This window comes from Pistacia vera, unplaced genomic scaffold (genome assembly GCF_008641045.1).
Source record: "Pistacia vera cultivar Batoury unplaced genomic scaffold, PisVer_v2 Contig48, whole genome shotgun sequence".
Taxonomy (NCBI): Eukaryota; Viridiplantae; Streptophyta; class Magnoliopsida; order Sapindales; family Anacardiaceae; genus Pistacia; species Pistacia vera.
The window spans coordinates 10,315-23,324 of record NW_022196312.1 but is presented as its reverse complement, the minus strand read 5'-3'; the positions used below and the strand labels follow the sequence as shown (position 1 = coordinate 23,324).

General features: G+C 32.8%; 1 protein-coding gene across 2 annotated transcripts; it reads left to right on the top strand.

The window, feature by feature from the left end:
- The first annotated feature begins 5,167 nt into the window (after positions 1 to 5,167).
- On the top strand, positions 5,168 to 11,120 carry LOC116146631 (probable serine/threonine-protein kinase PBL23). Of its 2 annotated transcripts, XM_031432037.1 has the most exons (11): positions 5,168 to 5,298; positions 5,449 to 5,531; positions 5,665 to 5,914; positions 6,054 to 6,728; positions 6,824 to 6,945; positions 9,026 to 9,152; positions 9,276 to 9,439; positions 9,532 to 9,611; positions 9,691 to 9,838; positions 10,204 to 10,353; positions 10,440 to 11,120. In XM_031432037.1, exons 2-11 carry the CDS (start codon positions 5,493 to 5,495, stop codon positions 10,677 to 10,679), a joined length of 1,995 nt encoding a protein of 664 aa, XP_031287897.1. In that variant the 5' UTR covers positions 5,168 to 5,298; positions 5,449 to 5,492; the 3' UTR covers positions 10,680 to 11,120. The 2 variants fall into 2 exon arrangements, with proteins under 2 accessions (XP_031287897.1, XP_031287896.1); XM_031432036.1 differs by lacking the exons at positions 5,168 to 5,298; positions 9,026 to 9,152; positions 9,276 to 9,439; ... (2 more) ...; positions 10,204 to 10,353; positions 10,440 to 11,120 and adding exons at positions 7,196 to 7,359; positions 7,452 to 7,531; positions 7,611 to 7,758; positions 8,124 to 8,273; positions 8,360 to 8,979 and having other exon boundaries at positions 5,340 to 5,531; positions 6,824 to 7,072.
- Positions 11,121 to 13,010: the final 1,890 nt, after the last annotated feature.

The window sequence follows — 13,010 nt, the reverse complement described above, 5'->3', positions numbered from 1 at the left end:
ATAAATTCTATGGTTAAGAATTATTTTTATTAGTTTTTTCTTTTTATCCATAATCAAGACGCAATTTTCTAGCTTCCCGCAATTCCAAAACGGTAACAAAAAGTAAAAGCAGGTTTTCTCTCTTCAAAATCCATTATCTAACATGAAGTCTTTTCTAGTGCAACAATAAAACAATAAAGAAATTCATTGGTTTTATGAATCAAGATCTCTTTTTCTTTCCTCATTAATCTGGTATTAATATTATAATTGTTTGTTTTTGTGTTAACGATGAAGGAGGAGAAGGATGATAGAGTAATTTGGCATTGTTAGTGTTTTACTATTTTTGGTAACATGGGTTGGAAGGGACAGAAGGGAAATAACGATTACTACGATAATTCTTAATCAAGAGTAATTCTCTTCCATGGTCATTAGTAATTCCAATTCCTAAAATGTTGATGTTTTCTTTAAAAAATAGAAATACCCATAAAATTATGTGAATTAACCTAACTTCCCTGGATGAAAAATGATGAGGACAAAAATAGTTAGAATGCCACTACAAAGTTTAACATGCTTTTAATCATGCTGTTAAATCACATTGTTAAATACTAGATTATTGAGTTTAGTATAACTTAGTATAATCTAATATAACATACCTTTTGTTGTTTTATTAAAAACATAATTAGTAAGTCACTTGATTTAACTGCTAAATTTGTCGTTAAATAAAATTTTTACATTTATTGATTTGGCTATATATGTCCAAACTCGTAAAATCAATCAGATGATCATTCACCAAAATAAATAGTATACACTAATAATTAAACTAAAGTTTTTGTAATTAATGAGAGGAAAAAAGAAAATCTAATGTAATCTATGGACAATTAGACGACATCAAGATTGCAAATCTATCAATAATTTAAGTTGATTGTGTGGACAAACATTGATTATTTAAGCAATTAGTAGGTGGAAAAGACAAGGGCCAGGACCTCTCAATTTCTCACTCTCACTTTAGCAGGCAAAATCACATGATTTAATTTAATTTAATTGTAAGTTGTAAATAACCGCCCAAATTAAGAGGCAAGCCTTTGCCCACATCAATCAATTCATTTTATTTACACTTATTAGAGAATATTGTGTGTCCCATCCCATTCTGTTTGTGTTTTCATACTTTTATTTTTTCTCTATGTCTCGATCCACCTTTGAATAGTCAAATCCATAAAGTATATATTTATTTTTCATTTTTATAAATTTTCATTCTTTTTTTTTTTTTTTTTTTTTTTTTAAGTATTTGATTTAATATTTACAAGATGAGTTTTTATTAAAAAGTTTGTAAGATTTTGATAATTTAACCAGATTCTGACTATTTGCTTTCAGAAGATGGTGTGATTACTTGATTTCAAGGAATTTGAAAACTAATGAGATATTCTATAATTTTAATCATATATCAACAAAAAAGATCAATCAAAAATTTTAAAAAGGGTTGATTGGTGAGTGATTTAACGATTGAAAAGGTATTTTAAAACAACAAACAAAAAAAAAAAAAAACAATGTTATCTATTTTTAATTTGTTATTTTAAAAACAAATAACATTTTTTTTTTTTTTTCTAAAGAATCATCTAGGATTTAAAAATAATAATAATAATAAGTAATAATAACAAGCTTATAATATAGCATCCAGGATGAAGAGCCCAATACCAAAAATTGTAGGGTCATCTTCAATAATGCTTTGGGATGTGAATGTCCACCATCAATGACACTATTTTGAAAAAATAGGCGAAGCCATAAAATACAATAACCTTTTGATATTGACTTTGTCAAAAATTTGTTAAAGGCAAATGGAGAGAAATAATGACCCTTCAAATGGAATTTATACCTGCACTTTGCACTAAACTCTTGCGTGCCTTCCAAGTGAAGGCTAATTATAATTTACTTCTATCAAGGTAAAGTCATATTAATATATCTAAACTTTATTATAACTTAAAAAAAAAAAAAAAAAAAAAAGGTTGTGATGCAATGTACATTTATAATGAATAACTACAAGTTCAAACTCCAACATATCCATATTTTTATGTTACATTGTTTCATCTATCAATACCCTCACTAAAATAAAGGAGGAAAAAAGAGGGACAGAGAGTGAGTAGACTAATATTATTCTCCCAAATATTTTTCATTTTTATTTACACTTCCGTGTAATCTATACAACATGATATAAATTATGTATAAAATTACCTCACCCAAAAAAAAATAGGGGTGTGGGCATATTGGTAATGATAGGGGAGGGACTAAAAGTATACTATCATTTCAAGAGTGACTACTTTTCACAAATACTAATGAGCTCAAGCTATTTTATTCTTCTTGGTACTATTGCCAAGGCCGCAAAAGGACATTATATAAATAAAGTTTTATCAACGTTTATCATCAGTTTTAGCTATTTAATTGAAATAAAACAGATTATAATTTAAAAAATATATTATGCTCTTATAAAATGGGAAAAGCAAAATATTGTTGTTTTGGTTTATTTATTGCTTCAAGAAAACATTTTGTAGACTATAAAGAATCTTGGTTTGGCATAAAATCATAAATTTAATTTTGGAAACAATTAGATAAAGGGAAGCCCAAATTTCCATAAGTTCAAGTAATTGAATGTAGAAAATGGGTTCTATATGGTGTGAATATTTAGAATATGGTTCTCATGAGATAGTAGATATGTTACATACACAACAGGAAATGCCAATATTCTAGCGAGAAATATATGATTTATATTTATTCAATGGTCTATTTTTGTGAACACTAACTTGTAAGAAGTCATAGTTTCTTTTAAATAAAATATGGTGAGAGAGATAAGAGTAGTTAAATACCAAATAAAGAATATAGAGACGTGAGGGAAGGGCAAATTGAGAGAATCACTTTTGGAAAAAAGCGGAAATGAAAAGGTAGACCCACAAGTACTTTCCATTATCTAGATGGCTGCTTTGAGAATGACATAGAGACTTGGCATCTGTTGCCTTCTTTTATTTTATGACTAGAAATCCTTTAGTTTGAAACACTATTTACAAAAACACTTTTAGTAGAAGCCAAAAGTAAGAAAAAGTAGAAACAAGTAGGTGAATTACACTATTTATTAGTCAAGAAACCATATTAGTTTTTATTTATTTAAGGTGGTCTTAATTAATAAGTTTAAATGTAATTTATATGCTTTTGGCTTTCAATTAAATCTCAATTAACTTTGCCTTTGACACCATCTTCTTTATATCTAACCCATAAGATTGAATTAATGTTTTTTTTCCTATATATTTGATTTTGCATTTTCAAATTTCCAAATATTATAAAAAAATAAAAACAAAAATTCTACTGATCTTGTTTCATTGTTTTTATCTTTGAAATATTTTTTTGAAAAAGATACCAAATGTAATTTCAAATCTTAAAAGTTCAAAACTCAAATTTTAATACATTTTCTATTTTCCAAAAAAAAAAAATAATAATTTCAAAAAAAATTTAAAGAACCCTAAAATAGTAAATGGAGTGACTACCACCTACTAAAATTTAAGGCAATCCATAAAATTATCAGAATTTGACAAATAAATAATTTTATCCTACTTTGATTATTATTGTCCTTCTAAATTTTTTTTATTGATTTATACGTATTTTATAGAGAAAAAATGTATAAAAATTACTCCCTTTGCATTTGTTTTGTGGCAATAATTTTATACAGTGTAATCTATAATATTTATTGTCCTAAGCTAATAACTTTACATTTATATGGCAAAGTAATTAATTATCATTAATTAGCACAAACTTGAAAATAAAAAGGAGAGGAAAGGTTAATTTAATTGTATCTCTCTTAATTAATGACATTTAATAGTGTATTTATTGACCATCCATGTCATATCTTTATCTTGATTTTGTCTATGGGATGTGAACAATCATTATATGCTTTAAAAAGTAGTTTTATATGTTATTTTTATTCAAATTTCTTAATATGAATACTCACTAATACATATTAGATAATTATAATTCTCAAATGATTCCAATATATACTAATACAAACCCTAAAATTTTACAATATAAACAAGATATTATTATAATGGCCTAACATAAATATGTTATGTATGTCATAAAACACAAAATTGAATGTCATATACGTCAAGTTTAAGCAAATCCAATTGAATGTCATAAGTCAAGTTTAAAGCAAATCCATATATGATAAATTTTTCTTAACCATGATTTTCTTACATTCGTAATTTCGAAAAGATCACAAAATAAAACTTTTGACTAATTTTAAGTAAGACTTTCCAAATTGAGGCCAGTTGTTTTCTTTTGATTTTCGAAAAATATGAGAAATTTGGGAAAAAAAAAGTTTCAACTCAAACTTCTAATAATAATATTGTGAATAGATAAAACTATGCTTATCTACTGTAGTTTATCTATTTCATTTTAAACAAAAATAATAATTATTATGGGTTTGAAAGTGTTTTTAAAAAAATATTTTATTTAACTAAATAATATTATAGGAAACTTTCGGTCGTCTCTCACTTCACATTATAAAAACTCGTGTCCAATACTTACACACCTTTTATTAAAGTCCAAACTCCAACTCCAACGCATAGCATCTCACAAGTACAAACACGCCTCACAAAAAAAGTCCACTAATCCGACGCCAGAGATCAAACCACGTCATCAGAACATTCACTACACGATAATCATCACAATAATCTTCGTGGGTTTATTCGATTTTCCTCATTTGAGAATGTTTACTAAATACACATCCATTTGTTCAGAAAGTATAAAAACATCCTTATTATTAGGGTTTTTTCTGGAACTATATAAGGGTGTGTTTGATATTTTTATTTTTTTAGGGAGATTTGTAATGTAAGGGGTTTTTAGTACTTAAAGAAAATGGACGTTAGACAAAACTCAAGTGGGGAAAATAATAAATCCAAATCCTCGCAGTCCAAAGCAGTTAAAAACCAAAAACAAAATAAACACGAAATCTCTCCAAGTCCTCTGGCCATTCAATACGTCCGTTTCTATTTCTCTGCATCTCAACAACAAAAACAACAACCAACCACCACCACCACAAGTGTGAGTGGAGTGAAAATACTTCGTTTCGGTTGCATTGGGTCCAACACGTCGGCGTTTTGAAGAGATGAGGCTGGTTTCAGGGACGGCGACAAGTAGAGGGGAATGGTAAGGCGGGGCCGGTGGTTGTGGTGGGAGTGAAGTTTGACGCGGAGAGTCGGGAGTTGCTGACGTGGGCGCTGGTCAAAGTGGCTCAGCCCGGTGACCGTATCGTTGCTCTTCATGTTCTTGATAGAGTTACTGGTAGAGTTAGAGAGAGACTGAGAGAGAGAGAGAGAGAGAGAGAGAGAGAGAGAGAGTGCATTTTGGTTTTGTGATTTTGGAGTTTGTTTTTGTCCGGGTTGTGTTTGTAGAGTTTCTGAAGTTTGTGGGTTCTTTTGTGATGTTTTGTAGAGAGTACCGGTTCGCTTATCTCGTTAGTGAAGACTTTTGATTCTATGCTCGCTGTTTATGAAGGTTTCTGCAACTTAAAGCAGGTCTGATTTTTTTCTTTTTTAACCCAGATCCTAATTTAAGGATTTATTCGTATTTGGTGAAGAGATATAGATTTAACTAGACAAAGTTGTAATTTTTGATTTTTGATTTTTTTTTTTAATTTGGATTATATAGGTTGATTTGAAGCTGAAAGTGTGTAGAGGGACATCAGTGAAGAAAATTCTGGTAAGAGAAGCGAAATCATATGGTGCGGCTAAGCTAATTGTGGGGACTTCTAAGACTCACCATCCAATTCGCTCATCAGCCTCTGTTGCTAAGTACTGTGCAAGAAAATTGTCTAAAAGTTTCTGGGTTTTTGCTGTTGATAATGGCAAAATTTTGTTTCAGAGAGAAGGAAATTATGCTGAAATGGATAGTTTGCAAGGTTGGGATTGTTCTGCTTCTGGATTTGTTTTATAAGTTAGTTTTGATTGAAGAGTAAAACTTGGTGTTTTTTATTTTTTTTATTGTTATTAGTGGCTTTGGTTGATTTGTCTGATAAAGTTTTTCTGGGTTGATGTCAGATGCTTATCAGCAGAAAGATCGATCAGTTCATAGATCGTTAAGTGGGAACGGGAAAGTTTTAACTGGTGGAAATTTTACTGGAGATGAAGAGAAATCGTGTAAACAATGTCGAGGCTTCTTTTATAAATCAGGTTCAAGTTTTAAGAAGAGAGCCCTGAAGAAGAACTGTACTTCTTGTGATTCGAAGACACGATTGGCTGAGGAGTCATCTGGGGATGGCAATGAGGATAATTCATTGGCATTGGTACCTTATCAAAGCAATGAGGTGGCTATAAGTTCGAATTCCCTGGTAGTTCACGAATTGCCCCGGGCGAAACATGGTTGGTCACTTCTTCGTCGGGTGTTTTCCCCCAAACAGCAGCACTTGGAGAAATCTTCCGAGAACAAGACATCTTTGATTCAGTGGGTACTGAGACTTCCAAGCCGGTATACTTCTGCTGTTGTCTATCCTGATCATAAACAGAGTCAATCTGTTAGCACGGATGAGGATCTTCATTCCATGTTGGATGGGGAGAGTGGGGCAATTGTGGCTTTTGATAATGAGGCTATGCATCCTCTTTCACCGTATCATGGATTTCCCAAAGAGTTGGAGAATTTACATGAGAGATTCTCGTCCACCTGTAGATTGTTCAGCTACAAGGAACTTTCTTTGGTTACATCTGATTTCCATCCCGGTTTGTTTTCTTTCCCCAGTATTTGTCCTAGTTTTTGAGTTCAACTTCATTTGGATCTATTTGATAGTACTTAGTCTTTTTATTATTATTTTTAGATAATATGGTCGGTAAAGGTGGGCATAGTCATGTTTATAGAGGGTCTCTTCCGGACCGCAAGGAACTTGCTGTGAAAATTTTGAAGCCATCAGAGGATGTGTTGAAAGAGTTTGTTTCGGAGATTGAGATCATTACATTTTTACACCACAAGAATATAATCTCCTTATTTGGATTCTGTTTTGAGGACAATAAATTGCTCTTGGTTTATGACTTCCTGTCAAGAGGAAGCCTAGAAGAGAGCCTTCATGGTAAATATTTTGTTGTGGTGAATATTTACACCTGGGATCGGGAAAAAAAAAAAAAAAAAAAAATATCATTATTTATACTATTTTATGATGTTCTTATCACTCAATGCCTGCTTTCTAATTCAGGTAATAAGAAGGATGCGATAGCATTTGGTTGGAATGAAAGGTATAAAGTGGCTGTGGGTGTAGCTGAGGCACTGGATTATCTACACAATAGTTGTGATCAACCAGTCATCCACAAGGATGTGAAATCTTCTAACATTCTTCTATCAGATGATTTTGAACCACAGGTGCCGTATGTTAAATCATTGTGCAAAATTCAGCTTCTGGTAATTTAGCTGAAGCTTTTTCAAACTCACTACAATCTGTTTTGGTGATTCAGTTGTCTGATTTTGGATTAGCCAGCTGGGCTTCAACTTCCTCATCTCATTTAAGTTGTACAGATGTTGCGGGAACCTTTGGGTGTGTATTTTATTCTTTGACTTCTTTAGTTTCTTTTCCACTTTCAGATATGATTAGTAACATACTTGTTCTCTTGCAGTTACTTGGCCCCTGAATATTTCATGCATGGAAAAGTGAGTGACAAAATTGATGTCTATGCGTTTGGTGTTGTGCTTCTGGAGCTTCTTTCTGGTAGAAAGCCGATTAATAGAGAAAACCCAAGGGGGGAGGAGAGCCTTGTTATGTGGGTAAGTTTTACCTCTATGGTTAAACTTCAGCCTTCTTCATATGCTGTGGAGAATCTTTTTATACTTTTTATTGTCGCTAAAAGATGAATAAAATGAAAATTGGTGTGTGAAATAAATGAGTGACTACATGCATTTTTGGGTTGGGATGTTAGTTCTCATCAACTGCTTTTAGTGACTCACAAAGTTTTGATCGGACCTGATACGATCAGGGTATTTGTCGACATATGACAGTTCAATGCATGAATCTGGATTTCTTCCTATCTAGAATTTCCCTTGCCTTGCTGTGTTCCTCTGATAGTTCTGCTTAGTAGCATTCTGAATTTAAATGTTGATATAGTAATAACGGTATTGTTGATGATATCTAGGCTAAACCAATTCTGAAGGATGGCAAGTTTTCACAATTGCTGGATCCAAGTTTAGACCATGATTTTGATAATGATCAGATTGAGAGAATGGTTTTGGCTGCAACACTATGCATCATAAGAGCTCCCACTCTTAGGCCTCAAATTAACCTTGTAAGTTATCTTTCTTTTAGAAATTTTCACTAATCTTTCAAATTTTCTGCCTTTCCAATTCATGCTTTGCTTATTGGCCACGGCAGGTTTTAAAACTTCTTCAAGGTGATGAGGAAGCAACAACGTGGGCAAGGCAACAAGGTGGTGCACCAGAAGAGCTTGATCTCATTGATGGTGAAGCATTTCCTAATAATATCCAATCCCATCTGAACCTTGCACTTCTAGATGTGGATGACGATACACTTTCTATCAGTAGCACTGAGCAAACTGTATCAATAGAAGATTACTTGCAAGGGAGATGGAGTCGAACATCAAGCTTCGACTAGCCATGTTTTTGGTTGAAAGCTACTGTGCAACTCTTTTTCCACTGGTTGTGTACATTCCTTTCAGTTGGTTAGTCTCTCCATATTTTTGCTTTAATGACAGAAACTGGGTCCTGGAAGAGAGGTCTTTCGGAAGAGTTTTGCCCCCTCCCTGAGTTTGAAGCTGTGTTGCAGTCAATGTATCCGCAGGCTGGTTTTGATCTCCATCAGTGCATAATCAGTCAGGATGGATAATAACACAAGGTTTTCCACAAATTGCGCCTGAAAGCGGCGGCGAATATTGGTGCATAAGTAATTAGTTTCTTGATGAAATTGTAAAATGTTCTGATCTTCAGTTTTGACAAAAAGTGATGTATAGAACAGAACCAGAATTGGTTTGATCACAACGAGCTTNCATCAGAGGATGTGTTGAAAGAGTTTGTTTCGGAGATTGAGATCATTACATTTTTACACCACAAGAATATAATCTCCTTATTTGGATTCTGTTTTGAGGACAATAAATTGCTCTTGGTTTATGACTTCCTGTCAAGAGGAAGCCTAGAAGAGAGCCTTCATGGTAAATATTTTGTTGTGGTGAATATTTACACCTGGGATCGGGAAAAAAAAAAAAAAAAAAAAATATCATTATTTATACTATTTTATGATGTTCTTATCACTCAATGCCTGCTTTCTAATTCAGGTAATAAGAAGGATGCGATAGCATTTGGTTGGAATGAAAGGTATAAAGTGGCTGTGGGTGTAGCTGAGGCACTGGATTATCTACACAATAGTTGTGATCAACCAGTCATCCACAAGGATGTGAAATCTTCTAACATTCTTCTATCAGATGATTTTGAACCACAGGTGCCGTATGTTAAATCATTGTGCAAAATTCAGCTTCTGGTAATTTAGCTGAAGCTTTTTCAAACTCACTACAATCTGTTTTGGTGATTCAGTTGTCTGATTTTGGATTAGCCAGCTGGGCTTCAACTTCCTCATCTCATTTAAGTTGTACAGATGTTGCGGGAACCTTTGGGTGTGTATTTTATTCTTTGACTTCTTTAGTTTCTTTTCCACTTTCAGATATGATTAGTAACATACTTGTTCTCTTGCAGTTACTTGGCCCCTGAATATTTCATGCATGGAAAAGTGAGTGACAAAATTGATGTCTATGCGTTTGGTGTTGTGCTTCTGGAGCTTCTTTCTGGTAGAAAGCCGATTAATAGAGAAAACCCAAGGGGGGAGGAGAGCCTTGTTATGTGGGTAAGTTTTACCTCTATGGTTAAACTTCAGCCTTCTTCATATGCTGTGGAGAATCTTTTTATACTTTTTATTGTCGCTAAAAGATGAATAAAATGAAAATTGGTGTGTGAAATAAATGAGTGACTACATGCATTTTTGGGTTGGGATGTTAGTTCTCATCAACTGCTTTTAGTGACTCACAAAGTTTTGATCGGACCTGATACGATCAGGGTATTTGTCGACATATGACAGTTCAATGCATGAATCTGGATTTCTTCCTATCTAGAATTTCCCTTGCCTTGCTGTGTTCCTCTGATAGTTCTGCTTAGTAGCATTCTGAATTTAAATGTTGATATAGTAATAACGGTATTGTTGATGATATCTAGGCTAAACCAATTCTGAAGGATGGCAAGTTTTCACAATTGCTGGATCCAAGTTTAGACCATGATTTTGATAATGATCAGATTGAGAGAATGGTTTTGGCTGCAACACTATGCATCATAAGAGCTCCCACTCTTAGGCCTCAAATTAACCTTGTAAGTTATCTTTCTTTTAGAAATTTTCACTAATCTTTCAAATTTTCTGCCTTTCCAATTCATGCTTTGCTTATTGGCCACGGCAGGTTTTAAAACTTCTTCAAGGTGATGAGGAAGCAACAACGTGGGCAAGGCAACAAGGTGGTGCACCAGAAGAGCTTGATCTCATTGATGGTGAAGCATTTCCTAATAATATCCAATCCCATCTGAACCTTGCACTTCTAGATGTGGATGACGATACACTTTCTATCAGTAGCACTGAGCAAACTGTATCAATAGAAGATTACTTGCAAGGGAGATGGAGTCGAACATCAAGCTTCGACTAGCCATGTTTTCAGTTGAAAGCTACTGTGCAACTCTTTTTCCACTGGTTGTGTACATTCCTTTCAGTTGGTTAGTCTCTCCATATTTTTGCTTTAATGACAGAAACTGGGTCCTGGAAGAGAGGTCTTTCGGAAGAGTTTTGCCCCCTCCCTGACTTTGAAGCTGTGTTGCAGTCAATGTATCCGCAGGCTGGTTTTGATCTCCATCAGTGCATAATCAGTCAGGATGGATAATAACACAAGGTTTTCCACAAATTGCGCCTGAAAGCGGCGGCGAATATTGGTGCATAAGTAATTAGTTTCTTGATGAAATTGTAAAATGTTCTGATCTTCAGTTTTGACAAAAAGTGATGTATAGAACAGAACCAGAATTGGTTTGATCACAACGAGCTTCTCTTTTGGAGCTCCATTCTGCTCTCTTTAATGAAATTTACTCGTTTAACATCTTTTCTTTTTCAAGTTAAATACTTTTTTCAGAATTCCTTTCTTTCTAGTCTGTAAATTCTTTTCCGTCTGCCCTCAATGTTCTCTTGTGGTTCTTTAAACATTAGGGTTTATTTTATTTTACCGTCTATGAGATTGTTTAGTATTAACTCATGCACTTTGTTAAGAAAGTAATAAAAAAATTCCTCTTAGGGGGTTTTTCATAATCTTAAAAGGGAAAGATCTTTTTAAGGGTTTTTTTTTTTTTCAATATATATTTTTAAGGGTGTTTTTGGCAATTATCGGGGGTGTTTTTAATACTTTTTTAAAAAGTGAACTCACGGGGGAAAAATTGAAATAAACTTTTTTGACTTTTCAAGTCTAAATATGGGATGAGTTCTATCATTCTGAAATTCATAAAAAAATGACCTTAAAATTATGAATCTCTATGTATTAATCTTATTAAAATTGTCATAAATCCCTCCTTAAAAATTATTTATGACATTCTTAAACTATGATAAGAGCTGATGCTACACTTAAAAGTGTAGATTTATTAAGAGTTTATATAATAAATTTAGAGTGCTATAAACTTTTCTAACGTAAGCACTTCTGTAATCTTAATGGTCATTTTGACGTAGATTCAGTGACATAGACATAACTCTTAATCCAAAAGTCGAATCGAAACAATTCTTGAACCTGTAGAAAAATAATTCAATCCTTTACAAAGTTGAAGAACAGTTAGAAGATCAAATCCAACATTTGATGGATCGAAATTGGGCTGCAACAGAACTGGACTAAAACTAAAGCTCAGCCCGACATACCTCAGTATTTGGAGTGTATCTCAGAACATACGTATCCAAATTACATGATTCTGAAAGCTGCGGAAATATAAGAAAACTATCTACAACTTTTCTGTTCAGACCTGAACAAGATTAGGAAGGCACCATTGCCAGAATTCTGGTGCATATGAAAAGTTTAAATTTGGCAATTTGCATGCAACTTGTAGTCTTCTATTGTTGACAATTGTTCTTCCAAATTTTCTTTAAGTAGAATAGGTGTTAAGATTATGCTGAAGGGAGCTCATATTTTTGGGTGAAAATGAAGTTCATTTTCTTTTCTTTTTTCCTTGCTCTTATTTTCTTTCTTGTGATAATCTATTCATCACCCTTAAGTTATTTCAATTTCAAGATATGTTCATTTCTTCTCTATACTTCTTCTTCCTCATCTTCATTATGCTTAATTAATTTTCATTTTGCTGGGGTAAAAGGGTGAAGCTCTTGGCACAAGAATAAGGTTAGTCTAAACTCATAAAGTGACTCTTAACGTTCATATTCTTCATTTGTTATAAATATCAGTGTTGTATTTATTTTCTTAATCAATTTATAAACCCTCCTTGCAAAGTGAGGGTCTTGATTCATTGTGGACTATTATTGGGACAACAAATACCTAGTCCCATTTAAAGAATCGACTGTTCTATAGTGGGAATCTTGATTTGTTGTAAACAAAGATGGGGACATTGAATACTTCAATCTATTTGCAAGTGTTGATGTTAAAAGATAATTAAAGGGAATTTATACAATTACTTTTATAACATAAAATAAGTTTTTGTTGATAAGTCCTCCAATTGGAACAACCTTTGTGAGTGAATTCAAATTGAGTTACTAAAGAGTTAAAATTGTTCTTATTTGATATGCTGAGAGTGGATCTCGTAACCTTAGCAGCCTTTTTAATTTGAAATTTTCCTGCAATAAATTCTGAACATCTATTAGTTCTTTCTTTATCTTGTTTGTGTATTTGTAACCTTTAACTAACTTTCTTGTGGATTCGATAATCGAACTTCCGAGACTTTACTATTTAAGACAACATACAAACAGGTTTACAATATAAAAATTGTAATAAGTTTTTGATGTC